Below are 16,442 nucleotides of genomic sequence, written 5' to 3'. Positions count from 1 at the left end.
TCTAATTCCTAATCAATCTGTGGCTCACAGCTTTCAGTTCAATCTTTTGCTTTAAGTTTGCAGAATAACTTTTGGTGGAGGTAACTGGAAATGACTTCCGTGCACAAAGTAGTGGTGAAATCAAGAATCTTGAAAATGTGTACTAATTCTTCTCACTTTAAAACCTGAATAAGCCCTGTACAGGGCTTTTTGTGTAAAGCACAAAAAACATTGATTTTAAATGTTCATTTCTGGTCTGTGTAAGATGAAACAGGTGGTTTACAAGTATCTGACTGAGGTTGCCAGAGGTTTCTTTTTATTAAAAGGGAATTCTTACCTCTTTGGGTCATGAGTTTATAAGTCTTATTTGTCTTACTTATAAATTATTAGTATGAAAGCAGATTGTATTAGAATTTAATGTTTCTGTGTCGTTGAGCAAGGCTCAGACTATAAATAAATAAATAAATGAAAACGTTCTGTTATTAGCCAATTCAGTTGGGAAAAAGGCCTTGCATATGTGAATTATCTTCTAGAGCAACTGTGCAACTGTTTTTTGTTTGTTTGTTTGTTTGTTTTTAAGATGTCTGGAGAATATTCAAGAGAGAATACTGTTGTTAAAAAGTGAAAAAGAGAATTTCTGGTTGAACTGTATTATTATTATTATTATTATTATTATTATTATTATTATTATTATTATTTTTCTGTTTCTGATAACACTGTTGGTCTATAAAAGATAAAATCAAAATTACATTGTCCTGTTGAAAGCTGAAATCATAGGTCTCTAGAAACACTTTCGTATCTTTTCCCAAGTTTAATAATCTACAATCTAAATTAAATTTATGTGAATCTCTCCTGTCTTTGTTTTAAATGCAAATACATAAATACACAGGTTTTTAAAAAGCAAATTTGAGTAAATGATTTCACACTGCCCTTTGCTTCTATAAAATCAGCACTTTGGGGAAGATTGTATTCAGGATTATTTCAGAATATTCAAAATAAAACAAAACAAAACAAAACAAAACATTTTTAACAAAACCTCGAAGACCAATCTAAACTCACTCATATTTTTTTTTTCCTATTTTTCTCTCTTAAGTCAGTAAAGACTTTATCCAGAGGTTAGTGTTTGCTGACTCCAACATACACTGTTCCTTTGCTCTTTTGTTATGAGAGACACGTATGTTTGCGATGTTGTCAGGGAGCAGACAGGCAGACTGCTTTCCAAGTGAAGGAGAGCTGGTAGGCTGATGTAGTGCTGTCTGGGGCCCAGTTCTACAGTACTTAAGCCAGGTCAGCAGAGCAGGTTCAGGTCCAGATTATTAGACAAGTCCACAGTGATGGGGAAGGTGTGGGAAGCCAAGTCCATTCTGAACCAGGGCTGGAGCTCAGCTCTGGATCGTAGATTAATAGAATGGTTTGGCTTTGAAGGGACCCACCTCTCAAGCCTGTCCAGTTCCCTCTGGATTGCATCCCTTCCTTCTAGCATGTTGACTGCACCACACGGCTTGGTGTCATCCACAAACTTTCTGAGGGTGCACCCAATCCCACTATCCATGTCACCAACAAAGATGTTAAACATTACTGGTCCCAATACCAACTCATGAGGAACACCACTTGTCACTAATCTCCATTTGGACATTGAGCCATTGACCGCAACTTTTTGTGTGACACCATCCAGCCAATTTCTTACCCACCAACTGTCCATATGTCAAATCCACGTCTTTTCCATTTAGAGACAAGGATATCACATGGGACAGTGTCAAATGCTTTGCACAAGTCCAGGTAGATGATGTCTGCTTTTCCCCATCCACCAGTACTGTAACCCTGTCACAGAAGGCCACCATATTTGTCAGGCATCATTTGCCCTTAGTGAAGCCGTGTTGGCTGTTACTAATTTGTCCTTTTTTAGTGTTTGCCTTTGCATAGTTTCCAGAAGGATCTGCTCCATGATCTTGCCATGCACAGAGGTGAGACTGACTGGCCTTTAGTTCCCTGACTTTTTTTTCTTTTTTTTTTTTCCCCTGTGGCTAGAGCCACATATATCAAGTACATATATTCTCTTGTCAGTGAAGACTGAGGGAAAAAAAGGCCCCTTTTCCTCCAGGATGGAGGTTCCCATCCCTCAGCAACTCTAGTTTAAAGCCCTCTTTACCAGCTTGGCAAGCCTGTGACCAGAGATGCTCTTCCCCAAATCTTCCACAAATATGGTGGCCTTCTGAGACAGTGAGCAACACTGGTTCAGCCTCTGGGAGAGCAAATCTAAGGAAGGGAAAAAAAAACTGCTGCACAACACCAGCTGGGAGAGAGGACTGAGAAAATGGGAAAGAACCAGCCCTGTAGACACCATGGTCAGTGCAGGAGGACAGGATGTGCTCCAGGCCCCACAGCAGAAGTTCCCCTGTGGCCCCTGGTGGAGCAGGCTGTCCCCCTGCAGCCCATGGGTGGAGTAGATCTCTACGCTGCAGCCCATACCCTGTCAGAGCACTGGGCACTCAAGAGGAAGTTGATCTTTTTATCTGAAAGTTGGAATCTGGCACCTCACCCACCCCCCTCCCCTTTACTTAAGATGAATGGAAGAACAAATACCTTGAGAACATTATATGAAAAATGTCATGTTTAATAAGCATAAGATATTGTTTGGAAAAACTATAATGAACAACAAACCAGTAAGAACTATTAACATTCTGAAAATTAGCCAATACAGTATCTCAGAACATATGAGTTCTAGTACTCTGCTGAGCAGTGATTTATACTGAAATCAGTGATACCAAACTTGTCTATTAAATGTACTAACATATGCAAAATCATTTTGTGAATATTCTAGAGATCCTTGAGTATCTGGTATAATAAATATTAAAAATTATCATTGTAGACATGAGCTTGTAGCCATCCTGGGTGCACTGAATTAAATTTTACAGACACAGGTAAGTAAATTTATCTTTCACATCACCTCTTGGCTTGATAGTCATCTTGTACTTAATTGCTTGACTGAAATTCAACCTTGGATAGCTTTGTGATTTCACTCTATGTGAAGTCAGCCAAAAATGAATTGCTATTGATTAGCATCATCACTGTGAAAAGGCGAGCTTTGAGGCTTAGAATCTGTAGTTGTGTGTTTTGGCAAATGTTTTGTAAAAACTTATGGGTTTCTGGTATACCGAATCTATCATGGATATTTGTAAGACATTATGATTGTATATTTATTCAGAAAGATACAGATTTTGTGAATCACTGAACAGTGTTTGAACAACTATAAATCTGAGCAATTTGAGGGAGAAATGATTTGTTGGTAAATAGAACTACATGATTCTTTTTTTTTCTAGTTACTGTACATAAATTCAGTGAATAAAGTTTAAAGACATCATGAGAATCTAGCACAGTTTTGAGCATTGCAGTTAACATCTTAGACTCCTGTCACTAGTGGGAAGACCATGAGGGGAAAAAATAAAAATATAAATAAAAATATAAATAAAAATATAAATAAAAAAGAGGAATGGTCAATCCCTATTCCATGTTTAATATTAGTACAGATGCTTATCACATTCTAGAGGATTTAGTTTTATATTTTGAAGACTGTGAGGTAGCATAAATGTAAAATATGTAAGCTTTTCACTCTGTATCATTCTCTACCCAGACGGGAAAAACAAACAAACAAGAAAAATTACAACAGCAAAGTTAGTAGTTTAGTAGCTGTGTAAAGTATTTTTATACATGGAGAAGTCCATAATGTAAAGATGATTACTGTATAGTAGTATATGGTTTGAAAAATTAAAATTTGTTCCCAGTTAGTCTGCCAATATGATGCAGAGAGTAAAAGAAATATATTTCTTCCTTTCTTGCTACTGTACATAATCTTAGATCAAAAGCCCATTTCAATTTTAAGAACTGTTTTGAGCTGTCTCCAAAGAGTACCTTCAACAGCATATCAACGTGTTAATACTTACCAAAGTTTTAACAGTGGGTACATGGTTTGTTTATTTATTTATTTATTTATTTATTTATTTATTTATTTATTTTTGTAAGAGGAACATGTAATCCATTATAAAAGGAACAGCCTGAGGAAGAATATTTTTGTTGGCAGAATAAAATAACTCTAAACATAATCCATTCAATTTTTACCTCTGAGAAGTTACTTTTTTAGTTGATACCTAGTCTCTGTATTTATGTGAATGGGCTTAGAATTTGGATATGGCTCTAATGAATTTGCTAGTGAGTATATTCTTATAATTTCTGAGTTCTTTTGTCTCTGTTTTCCCATTTATTCCTTTTGCTAATAAAGTGTTCATACCTAAATGACAGAAAGATTTAGGTAGTATGGATCTCACTTTCAAACTGAGAATATCATGGCTGGGTTCTGATGTTTACATGGAAATGTTCTGAATCATCAGCACTGCTGGTCTTCGTTATCAGTAATGATGCTTGTGGAGAAAAAAACACTTTGGTTTTTCTTTTTTCTTACTTTGCTCAGTCTCTGGGGAAATCTAGTTTATCATATTTAAAACACTATCTAGAGAAATATTTGGAAAAGAATATGATTGTTGTTAGTAAATACTAACACTTTCTATTTTCCATTGAATATGATTTTTGTCTTCACTAGACAGACAAAAATATTTATTTGTACTTTGATTATATGTATATATATATATATTTAATACAATACATATATTTCAAAGGATCATTTGTCCTTTGATAATTTAAATATTTTCTTGAGAATCCTAGCAAACTGCATGAATGATTGATATGTTTGTTCACTTTCATTTTGATCCATTCTTCTAAATGAATATATATTTTCATGCATATTGTTTCATCTTTTCTTGAAATTTTCTTTCCTGGAGGCTTTGCTCAGTATTTAAGAAAATTCAAATGGCATGAATAATACAATGAAATGACTTAAAATGGATTAATTTTTGTGACTCATTGTTAATATTTGATTTTACTTAGGAAGAACTTTACCAAGTATGTATCTATCTTCAACTAGACAACAGGTTGGAATATACTTATCCTTTCACTCTTATCTGGCTACAGTTCAGTTAGAAAGCTATTTTACTTTTGAGAGGAAATGTGATTCAATTTCTTTTGTGATTTTTTTTCCACATATATAAGCTATTTACGCTTAAAGATATGGTTTTGACTGAGGAAAATAGGAGCAGCTGACTCACTATAGCTGGCCAAGTTAAGGGATAAAAAAATATTTAAATATAAAATTGAATAACTTTTCTCAGTTTTTCCATTTTTACATTTTTTTTACATTCACTGTTTTCCATCATAATTGATGTGTTCTCAAACAGCAACGACAATAAACAAACAAAACCACACCCACTTCTGATCCCTATCTGTGTTCTGTTAAAATCTATTACTACATTGTATAGTGTCCTTGGAACAGGACACTAACATTTAGTGTCTATCATGTGCCTATCTATATGTATACATATGTATACATATGTATGTCTCTTTACATATATGTAAAAATTATGTTTTATTATCTACATATATTGCTGTGTAGTGCATATTTACAGTCAAGACCATGACATAAAATAGTCAGACCAGGAAGACTAAAGCAGGCTTCTCAGTGTGCAAGCAATGTGACTTGATAGTGTCACGTAGCATTCTTTTGAACAAAGGCTCCTCAGCCTCAGTGTGTTGAACTCTCTGTGAAAGAAGCAAAGGTAGCAAAGGTTTAAATGACCCTGTCATTTAAACAGTTTGAGTTGGCTTTTGTGGTTATCTGAAGACCTTTTAATACAACAGCACCACTCTTCCTATGAGTTTAGTTGCAGGGCTGGATCTCCTTTTAAATAATGTAAAAAGATGTTACGCTTTGTGTCAAAACAGGTAAGCCTAATTCTGAGAGTAGTTAAATTCAGTTGTGAGGAACTGGTTAAATATATATATATATTTATATTATATATATATATATATATATATATATATATATATATATATATATATAAATATATATAATATACATATATATATTATATATATATACGTACATATATATATGTACATATACACAAGTATTATGCCTTGATAATACAACCACTTTGCTCAGTTTCATTACTGAGAACACTTCTGGTCCATGGGACATGTGAAGAACTAGGACCTTAAAGAACTGAAAATTTTATAGAAATAAGGTGGGAAGATAAAAGTTTATTAATTGATTTAGCAAGATAATCACATTGTTAAAATTAACAGGGTCTGAATTTGGTTTCTCTGATGTAATGTCTCATTCTCTTTGTTTTACATTCAGCAGCTTTTCATTATCTGCCATAAATTTATTTTAGAATAAAAGTAAGCAATATCTGAAAATAAAACAAAACAATACACCTCTCTATTTCTTTCTAAAGCCTTCCTTGCTTAGAATAATGTGTCTTCCACTGTTGTCAGTCTCCATACCTTTATCATATAGTTGATTCCTTCATGGAACTAAAAATTGTAAAGATCCTAATCTTTTTACTTTTGTACATGAGCAGTTTTAATCTTTCTTTTTTTTTCTTTTTTTTTTTTTTTTTTTTTTTTTGGTTGGTTGGATGGTTGGTTTTGTCCATTGAAAGAACCAGAATCTTTCATTTGCACATTTTTAATCTATTTTAATCTGTTTTAATCTTTTGATAAGTATCTGTTGATAATAACTTGTTAGTAGTAAGTGCTTGCAATCATAATCTTCCAATAAATATGTTAGTACCAGTTTTGTGCTATAAAGGTCAAATTGTTTTACCTTTGTTTTTTATTTTTAAATCTGAGAAGCATTTATTACATTCTTGACACTATCTCCTTGTCTCTGAAGAGTAAATAAAATCAGCTGTGAGATAATTACGTCCTATGATTAGTAATGTGGCTTTTTGTTGCTACTTTTAATTCCTCCTGTATGTGGATTAGATTAATGAATTAAGAAAACTTGTTTATCCTAAATTAAGGTAGCACTAGTGATTATAAAAGATAATTATGTTAAGGTTATTAATTGCAATGTTAAGAAGTAGAGTAGTGTGAAATATTTCCTTTGGTTATTAGTAGTCTCTAGTGATGAAGACAATTTATAACTTCAGTATAATGAAAATTCATTGTAGTAATTCTAAAGTAAAAGCAGACAATATGTGAGAATGTGATTATATTTCATCTTTAGGGAAATAGGAAGTGAACTTTGACACTGTCAGACCAAAATCAATCTCAGTGTATTTTAAAAGATTTTTTTTTAAATAATGTTGTTCCATAAATAGAATGGAAAGAAATAAGATTTTGGTTGCCAGTTACCATTTTAAAATGTTATCTATCTTATGCTTTACTTTTCTGGAAATACAATTTATGAAAACTTGTTGTTCAAGTTCTTGATTTTACATGCCATGGAAAAGTACATCTTGGTCTGATTTTTAAGATGCCCACCTTACTTGAGGTGGGGCTGTGAGCTTCTTCTTATAATAAAAAACAGATTTTATTGTATTATTCTTCTTCCCTTTTCTTTTTTGTTTGTTCTCTTGCTCCCTCCATAAATTCTTCCCAGGTAGAAAGGTTGAAGCTTGAGAATACCTCTGAATGGGGAAAGAGAGAGAGACTTGAAGGAGAAAAGCAAAAATTGGAAGAAGAAAGCAGAACATTGAAGTTGCAGGTGAAAGAAATTCAGAGACTTATGGAGATGAAAAATAAAGCAACACCGATTAAATTGAGCTGTGATCATCAAAATACACAAAGCAAGCTGCTGGTTAAAAATAAGGTATGTGCATTTCTTAGTTTGATTACTTGAGGAGCATGAAGCTACTCATTTCATTATTTCATAATGGAAAAAAAAAAAAAAAAAAAGTTGTCCCTAAAACAAGAGCTGTAAAAGACAGAAGATCTGTATTTGTGCATATCAGATATGCACAATTAGTGCTCAGTGACTTTGAATTTCTGCAGGGTACAGAAACTGAAAGATTTTTTCATTTTTAAAAAGAACCATGGAAAATTGTAAGTCTGAAAAGAAGACTATGGAGCAAAAGTTACGACCAGGAGGATTTGAAGAGATTAATTAATCTTTGGTAGCTACAGAGTCCTGATAAAGGTCGAAGCAAACAAAATGTGAGACAAATCATTTATCTGTCTTTCTGAATATGTAATCTCCCTTCAGAAAAGAGAAAACTGAATGAAGAACAATATTTCTTATTTTTTATTCTTCTAAAATCTGTTCACTTTTAAAACATTATTGTGTAGCTATTTATGCAATAGCATAAATAATGGTGTGATAAATTATTCAGAGACCCTTGTCTCTGTGTATTTCTTCTATTTTATGTTTTTCTATGCCAATACATTAAGTAGTGATCTGGAAGACTTCCACTTTCATTGAGACTCTGAAAGCTGTATAAGAGAAAACAAAAAACTAACAAAAACCACATTAAATGTACATACTTAATGTTGCAAATTGGGCAATGAGAAGCATTTTTATTTGCTTAAATAAGAAATTGTTTAATTTACAACACTGATATGAAGCACATGAAATGACAATACCAACCAGAGGAACTAGGACTAGACTTGAGGTATTGTTACACTAGGTAATTTTTCTTGGGAAAGATTAGGAGAGAGACTATTCTATACCTGAGGTCTGCTTATAAATGTAATGATTTTCCTGTATTTCTGTGGTGTCTCAGGAACAGCAAATTGTATTTCACACATATAGTTTACCTTTATAGAGTATCTTCTTATACAATGAACACCTGTCTTTGATTTTCCATTACTGGTATTTATCATGTTATGTGATATGAGGATTTTCATGATTTCTTTGTAATGCAAGTAATGTGAGGTTAGAGATGTGGACAGAAAGATTGATATCTCTGCCTTGACATTTTACTGTATTTCAAATATCTTTTAGTTATCTAGATTTATTATTTTATTATTATTTTTTTTAATGTTACTTGTATAGAATATTAGACATCTGTGATCAGGTTTATCTGTTAGTATAATTGCTGTGAGAATATTTTACATCCTTTCATCAAAGTCAAAAGGTGGATATGAAGCTCAAGCATCTCTCTTTTCCTATTATAAAAGTGAATGTTCCTGTAGTGTTTGCTTTTCATAGCTGGTGATTTTAGGATAAGATTGTCTTCAAAACTATTAACTATTGGTTTAATGAGAAAATTAAAAATTATAATTTATTAGCAGATGAAGCTGTAAACCATCATCTGGTAGCTTGTAGTTATAATCCAAAGAATGGGGTGGGAAAACATTTATTTGCAGCTGTCTCTCTCTGTGATTCACAATAACTCCCGCAAATCATGGAATCACAGAACATCATCAAAAAACATAGAATGACTTTGGATTCTAATCCAAAAGCCCCTCCCCCACCCCCCCTTTTGGTTTGTTTCCTTTTTTTTCTTTTTATGGCATGGTGGCTTGAGTTCAATTAAAATAACATGCTGTACAGAGGACTGGAAGAGTGCATAAGGATTTCTGTATGACATGGGTGATGGTTAGGTGTTTAGGTAAGCAAAAGGAAGCATATGCAATATTTAAACCACAGCTATGTAGAGATTTTTATCAATTTTTATATGAATGATTACAGATTTACATATAAAGTACATACAAGGTATATAGGTGTTGTAGAACGAACTCGAGAGCAAAACAATTACCTAATACCCTTACTTCTCCAAAACCTGCATATGCAATAAGGAGATCTGTTACAGTTGTTTAGAACAGCATATAGTGATGAATGCCTGATTCATTCTTTTAAAGGTTATAAACAACCAATGACAACATTTATTTTCCTTTTATAACAGTTTATAAATGGAATATAACAGAATATTAGACAGGGTATCAAAAGACAGAGGGATATCCTCGTGTAAAGAATTTCATGTTGATGATGTCTTGCTTTTTAATATGGACACCTCTAAACTATATAGAATGCATGCAATCTCTTGCCATGTATACAAATTGAAATTCTGAGTAGAAAAGTTAATATGAATCATATTTTGCTCAAAACATGAAGCCTTAATATTATTCTTAGCTAGCAGTATGTTGGTTGAAAATGTTTCCATGTGCAGTTTTTAAAAGGTTAACTCCTGTCATACAAGATGAGAAAAATTGATGAAACAATTGAGATCAGACATCATAACTACATTGTTTTATTGGTTGTACTTGATGGAACAGAGAATGCCCTTTAAATTAATAGCTGTATTGTTTGATGTGTAGAATGGCAAAAAATATTAAATGGATCTAACTTGTTCATCTAGGAAGGGATAAAATGAAGAAAAAAAAACTTGTTGATGGTATAGATTAATACCCAAAATATGCTTTTTATGGAGAGAAATTTTCTATCTCAGCTGTAAGTATTACTTTTAGGCAAATTTATATGTTAATTTAGATAAATAATAATTGTGTTATTTTGCATTCTCTCTAATTGTTATGCTAAAAATCTGCTTTATTATGTGTTGATTCACTGAATATGTTTTGTAGGGGACTACTACAGAATCTAAGTCTAGAATGCGAAGCTGTGAAGATTGGGGATTCATAGACTAATTTTTTTTTATTAACTCTAGTTTCCAACTTTAATGCAATAAAGCTATAATATTAGGAAAAAATGCATATATCTTAAAGATGTGATGACATATAACGTACTTTTATGAAGCCATTTTAGCTTTACATTATTTAGCAAGATTGCTAAGTAATGTTAAGCTAATCATCAACAACATCAATATTTTAGGTTTGATTTTTCAGAAGTAGGAAGCACTCCATTTTTTATTCAAATTCTTTGAAAAATTAAGACATGCTGGGTTTATATGGCAAGGTGGTGACAACAGGAGGGGGACAAGGGCTACAGGTCTCCTCTCAAAAGCAAGGATAGGCTCCAGTGGCCCCACCTCAGGGCACGGCTGGGCCTAGAAGCCAAGATGAGTGAATATCAGCCAGGCCACCCTGGCCCTTCCACCAGAATGATATTGTGGGTGTATCCTACATGGGAAATATTTCATTTTTATGATAATGTCTTGAATGAAATTTAATTCTTATAGATATGAACTTTTGTTTTGAAATGGTTATGATGTGAATGACATCCTTCCTAAATTTAACTATAAAAACCACTAAAGGTTCTGAGACTAAATTGCCACTTCCTAAATCTGTTTGTTTATTTTTACTCAAATGAGGATTGAATAAGGAACAACAGTTCAATCATTGCTTCTTTAAGATCTGGAAAATCAAAATAATAACATTTTCAAAAACTGGGCAAACTTTGTACATCTTTGTCAAAATATTAGTGGAAAACTATTTTAAAATTTATGAATTATTAGAATAATTAATCACATGCTGTAATCCACGTGAAGTATGTAAAATGACATGTATTTCATATTTGTATACTTGAAGAGTATACAAGCAACGGATCACTCATTCTTTCCTTTTAATCAAATATTGTGGCATAAAGTGTCTGAAATCCTAAATCCAAATCTGTCATCTAAAACTAACCAACTAAATGACTCTTCCTTCCTTTCCCCTGCTACTCTCCCCACCCCTTCCCTCCAAAGTCAAAGGAGTGTTTCTTATTGTCCAATTCTTAATAGATTTACTCCTCAGTAAATAAGTTTTTAGTAACATTAGGAAATTACAGTTCAAATTATGAACAATTTTATAAAACTATTTAATTTATATTTTAACCAGCACAGTATCTGCTAGAGGAAAAAATATATGTTTAACTATGGTATTACCTCCTTCCATCTTTACTAAATTTTCTTGAGTTTCACAAGTGACTGGTGCAAATATAGAGCAGCTGCTTCATATTAGAAATAATATGATAATAGTCAGTATAGCAAAAAATAAAAGGAAAGAGCACAACTGGAAGAAAATCTAAACACCCTGTTTCTGCAGGGGCTTTAAATTTCCTTTAAAACAGAACAAGAAAACAAGCAAACAGCAAAACAAATCAAAACAAAACAAAACAAAACAAAACAACAACAACAAAAAAAAAAACAGGTAACATTTTACAATGTACATTTTACAATGTACACCAAAATAACTCAGAAAGACCTGATAAATATCCTTCTATTATGTATCAGGGGAAAAAATATATCATCTCAATTTAATATTGGATTAGTTATTGTTATTAATCCTATTTTAACACATTAAGAAATGCTCTTTGTAAGTTTTTTAATTTATTTATTATACACACACACACACATATATAAATAAATAAATAGTAGAACTCTGGAAATAGACTGAGGAAAAGTCTACTGCTACAACTAGAACTTTCTCCATTTCCTAAATTCTTGTTTTATACCTGTGCTATGCTTCTTAGTGATTACATCTTTGAACAGGCTTTATCAATTTTGCCTGTTCATTTCTTGCTTTTTCTTTTCACATTTTGTCCCAGACACCCTTCAGTACTACATTTTGCAACACATAAAGAGTTGTGACTGTCCACTGGTGTGGACTTTTTCTCTGGTCAATCTAATCATTAATCTTAGCTTTAATATTTGGGAATTAAAACATTCTCTGTCTTGCAAGTGCTTGGAGCATCTCTCCAGTGCTTTCTTACACTGTGAGAAAAGCCTGTGAGAAAAAAAAAAATGAGTTGTTTGAACCCCAATCCCTTTTTTTTTTCAGTGTCTCTGTTCCAAATGGAAAAGCTAGTACAAAATGAGATGTTCACAAAGGAATTATTTTTAGGCTGTTTATAAACAGTTTGATAAATATGTTTATAAACTCTTTGATAAATACAATGATTAATGAAAAAAATGTTTACATCTATTGTCTTATTTGGATCATTTAAAAGTTTATTCATTTTTATTTTTTCCCAGTGTTTACTTGAATGTAGAATACTTCTAACGAGATACAGCCTTGTTACTCTAAGCTCCATACAAACTTACTATAGATTATTAACCAGAAAAGTATTTACAATTACAATTGTAAAATAAAAATTTAACAAGTTTTTTTAACAAGTATTTTATTGAGAATAATAAAAGGAATGAGATAAGGTGACAAATGTTGCAGCTGCATAGATATACATGAACATTTTGGTACAAAGAAGTAATGGGGCCTTAAGACAGGTCTCCTAGTATCCCCTGTTGAATTGGTATTGGTGTATTGTTGGGTGTTTTTGTACATGCTTTACTTGATTTCTTCAGTAGCAAACTATGTGGGAAGTTTTGCTTCAGGTACTCACTGTAGTTGTTCCAAGCCCTAAGGGGGTGGACAGGGCTGGACCAATGCCAGTTTTTGAGAAGGTCTGCTATTACATGTGCAGCCCTCAGCACCTGCTGCTGCAGTCTGCTTACCAACTTTTGCTGTGCTAACTTAATAGTGTGAACACAGACAAATACAAAAGGGAATGCAAATTGTTACCTTAACGGTGGTCAGAGGTCTGAATCTGTCTAGCCCAGAATGTGATGTGCCAGAGATGCTTCAAGTAGGCACCGCAGTACGCAGATGGAATTCTATGATTTGCCTAGAAGTATGAGTAGTAAAGGCTTGTAATAATTGCTGTGTGTTTTATTCCTGGCTTTGTGTCATAGATCTCTTTGACTGAGTTGTTAACACATTTTTAACTCTTCATCAGAAAAAAATACTCAAGAGAACATTATGGTTTAACTATTGTTAAACACTTTGATACTTGTTAGCACTGTTCATCCAATGGAGAATTATCTTTGTTTCAGTACAAACCTCCGGGACTACTTATTGTGATGGTTAAGCATCGGTGGCTGCACAATTTGCGCCCTTAGCAGATTTTTCAAAAGCAATGTGTTTTGTCAGAATTACCACTTGGGATACAGTTGCTTTATACAACTTTTCTTTCTAATCACATTTGTGGTGAAATGGTCATTTCCATCTCTTAGATTGAAACTGGGGGGAGAGATGGACAGAATGGAAAACAGAAATTCATTAATAAAGATATTAATGTTTGAATAATTATATTTCCTGTAAGGCTTAGTATTCTTTTCCTAATAAATCTTAGACTATTTTTTTCCTCTGTTACATATGTGTAACATAATGTTACACATTATACTTTATTTAAAAAATATCAGCTTTTTATTTTTAAAGTAACTTTTATAATTGTACAATCTAATTTTGAATGCTAGTAGCAAACTGGACCTACACCTCTACCAGGAGAATCAGAACTGTGTTTTAATTTATATTTCTTTATAGTTTTCTCTGTTAAGTTTCATCACTTAGTTTTGTAGACCTTTCTGGGGTGCATTTCAGTTGACCCTACTTCACTTTACTGCTTTAAATATCCTAGTATTTTTGTTACTATTATCTAGCTTCCTAAATAATTTCACTTTTTTTTTTTTTTTTTTTTTTTCCCTGTGGCTCAAGTCCAGTCTTCCTTTGGGAAGATGGCATGGAAATTTGTCATTTATCCCTCTTTTCATGTGACTTCTTCCTTATTTTTTCCCTCATTCAATAACTAGGTATTCCAGCATGTAAAAGATTTTTTTTTCCTGAGTCAGATAACTATGCTATATTTCTCTTAATTTTTATTTTTTTCTCCCCTATTCTTGGACTAGAATGTGGTTTCAGACTATTCCTGAACATCTGTGATAAAAATAAAATTCTGAGTTCTTCCTTAATTTTTTTTTTTTTTTTTACACACACTCCTATTTTATTTATTTCAGAAATATGTCCTTTATGTTATTGGTGGTGTTAGAAGGTCTGTGATTTTTTTTTTTTTTTTTTTCTGACACATAATTAAGCTGTAACTTGGTAAAGGTGAAAGTATATATCAAATTGTGTTGATGGTCAAGTCAAGTTTTCAGTATTCTAAATTCAGCCTATCAAATCTGTCTGTTACAGCTTCAGTTAGGTAGAAACTTTAGCCATGTTTGGAATCTCAGCTTAACATCCAGTTTGTGTAAAGTGGCTGCTTTGACATAGCAGATATAAAGATTTGCTTGCTGACTAATTCATTTTTAAAGGGGGCTGGGGGGAAAGGAAAGGGCTGATTATGGAAATCAGTCTAAATTAGTCCTGGCGCTCTTTTTTTTTTTTAATTTTTTCTTCCTTGGAAAAAGGTGTAATTTGTGACATTTTTTACTAGAAATATAATGCAGAAACAGGCAGCACTAGATATCTAAAGTATCTTGTGCTTTGTCCTGCTGTGCTATGCTTTCCTCATTATTTTTAAGATAGCTGTCTTGGGTTATTATGTTCATTGAGTCTTCATCCCTGTAAGACTATTCTAATTTAGTTTTGATGTTTGCCTTTTATGCTCAATGAATTAGTGTTGGAGTCTCTTTCTCTGAGTAATTCTGGTTAAGCTGTTAATTGTCTTTTTATTATACTAAGTTTTTAGTTTTTTATGCTTTTCCATTTATATATTTATTCAATTATTAAATACACAAATAAACCAGGCATTAAGAACTGTTTAAAAAATTAAGTCTTGTGCAAAAGGAGAAAACTGAAATAAGATCTCTACCTTCTATTTTAATAATAATAATAATAATAATAATAATAATAAATTTATAATATAATTAATAATAATTATAATTATATACTATAATAATAGTATATAATATAATAATAATATAATAATTATAATATAATTAAATATAATAATAATAATAATAATAATAATAATAATAATAATAATAATAATAATAATAATAATAATAAACAAAAAAAACAAAAACAAAACAAAACACCTGCATAAACATTATTTTATGGAGCTGAACACCTCTTGTCTGACCCAGTCACTTTCTGTATGCTTTGTTTTGATCAGTTTAGGGATATTGACCTGTCTTCCTCAGTTTCAGAGAATTTGTAAGGAAGAAAAATAATGGTTGATGAACAAAGTTACTTTTCTGTCTGAAGAGAATTCCCCCCCCCCTTTTAAAAAAAAAAAAAAAAATGAAAAAAGAAAGAAAAAGATAGCTTGACCAGAATTTTGTTTAATGCTTAATGATGAAAAAATATGGTTCCCTAGAAAACAAATGTTGTACCCTACTTCTGCCCTTCATAATGCAGAAACGTTGTGGAATAAATTAATTTTGGGGGTTAAGTGAATAATATTTAATATTTCTGATCTGTTTAATTGTTGTTGAAAAGGAGGTACATTAAAAAAAATAAACTTTCAAGACATTCTTAATAAAACATGTGCAGAGGAAAGCACATATTTTTCGTCAGTATTTTGTCTTTTGTCTAGTCAGAAATACCAAGAAGTCATTTAACAGTACTTTAGATACCAGGGTCAATACTGATTTATCCAGTTTCTGAATGGAATATTTGGGGTGATTATTGTATTGCTCCCTCCCAGCTTGTATTATACACATTCTCTCATTCACTGATTAATTCCTTTTTTTGTGTGTGTGTGCTTTTTTCAGATAGATGACGTTGTTTAATTCCATATGTGTCATAATATTACCAAGGACATTTATTATCATATTACGAAATGTGTTGTATAAATGAGCAGAAACTATGCTGGAAGGAGATTTCATGTCTTTAGTGCAGAAGAACATACTGTATTCAATACACTGTTGTGAATATACTGTGTCTGAGCAAGGCCATAGAAATCTTTCCAA

At 32.2% G+C, this 16,442-nt stretch overlaps 1 protein-coding gene across 1 annotated transcript in view; it reads left to right on the top strand.

Moving 5' to 3' along the window:
- The window catches only part of CCDC102B (coiled-coil domain containing 102B), a gene marked incomplete at both ends in the record, with an annotated part of 147,040 nt that overhangs the window by 19,982 nt on the left and 110,616 nt on the right, over nt 1-16,442 (top strand). The window contains one exon of the mRNA XM_084281223.1: nt 7,475-7,684. Coding sequence (XP_084137349.1) covers nt 7,475-7,684 — 210 coding nt within the window. The remainder of the gene's footprint in view (nt 1-7,474; nt 7,685-16,442) is intronic.

This window comes from Netta rufina, assembly GCF_964035555.1.
Source record: "Netta rufina genome assembly, chromosome: 2".
In the NCBI taxonomy this organism is placed as follows: Eukaryota; Metazoa; Chordata; class Aves; order Anseriformes; family Anatidae; genus Netta; species Netta rufina.
Note: the sequence above shows the minus strand (reverse complement) of the source record. Positions and strands in the feature narration are given on the sequence as shown.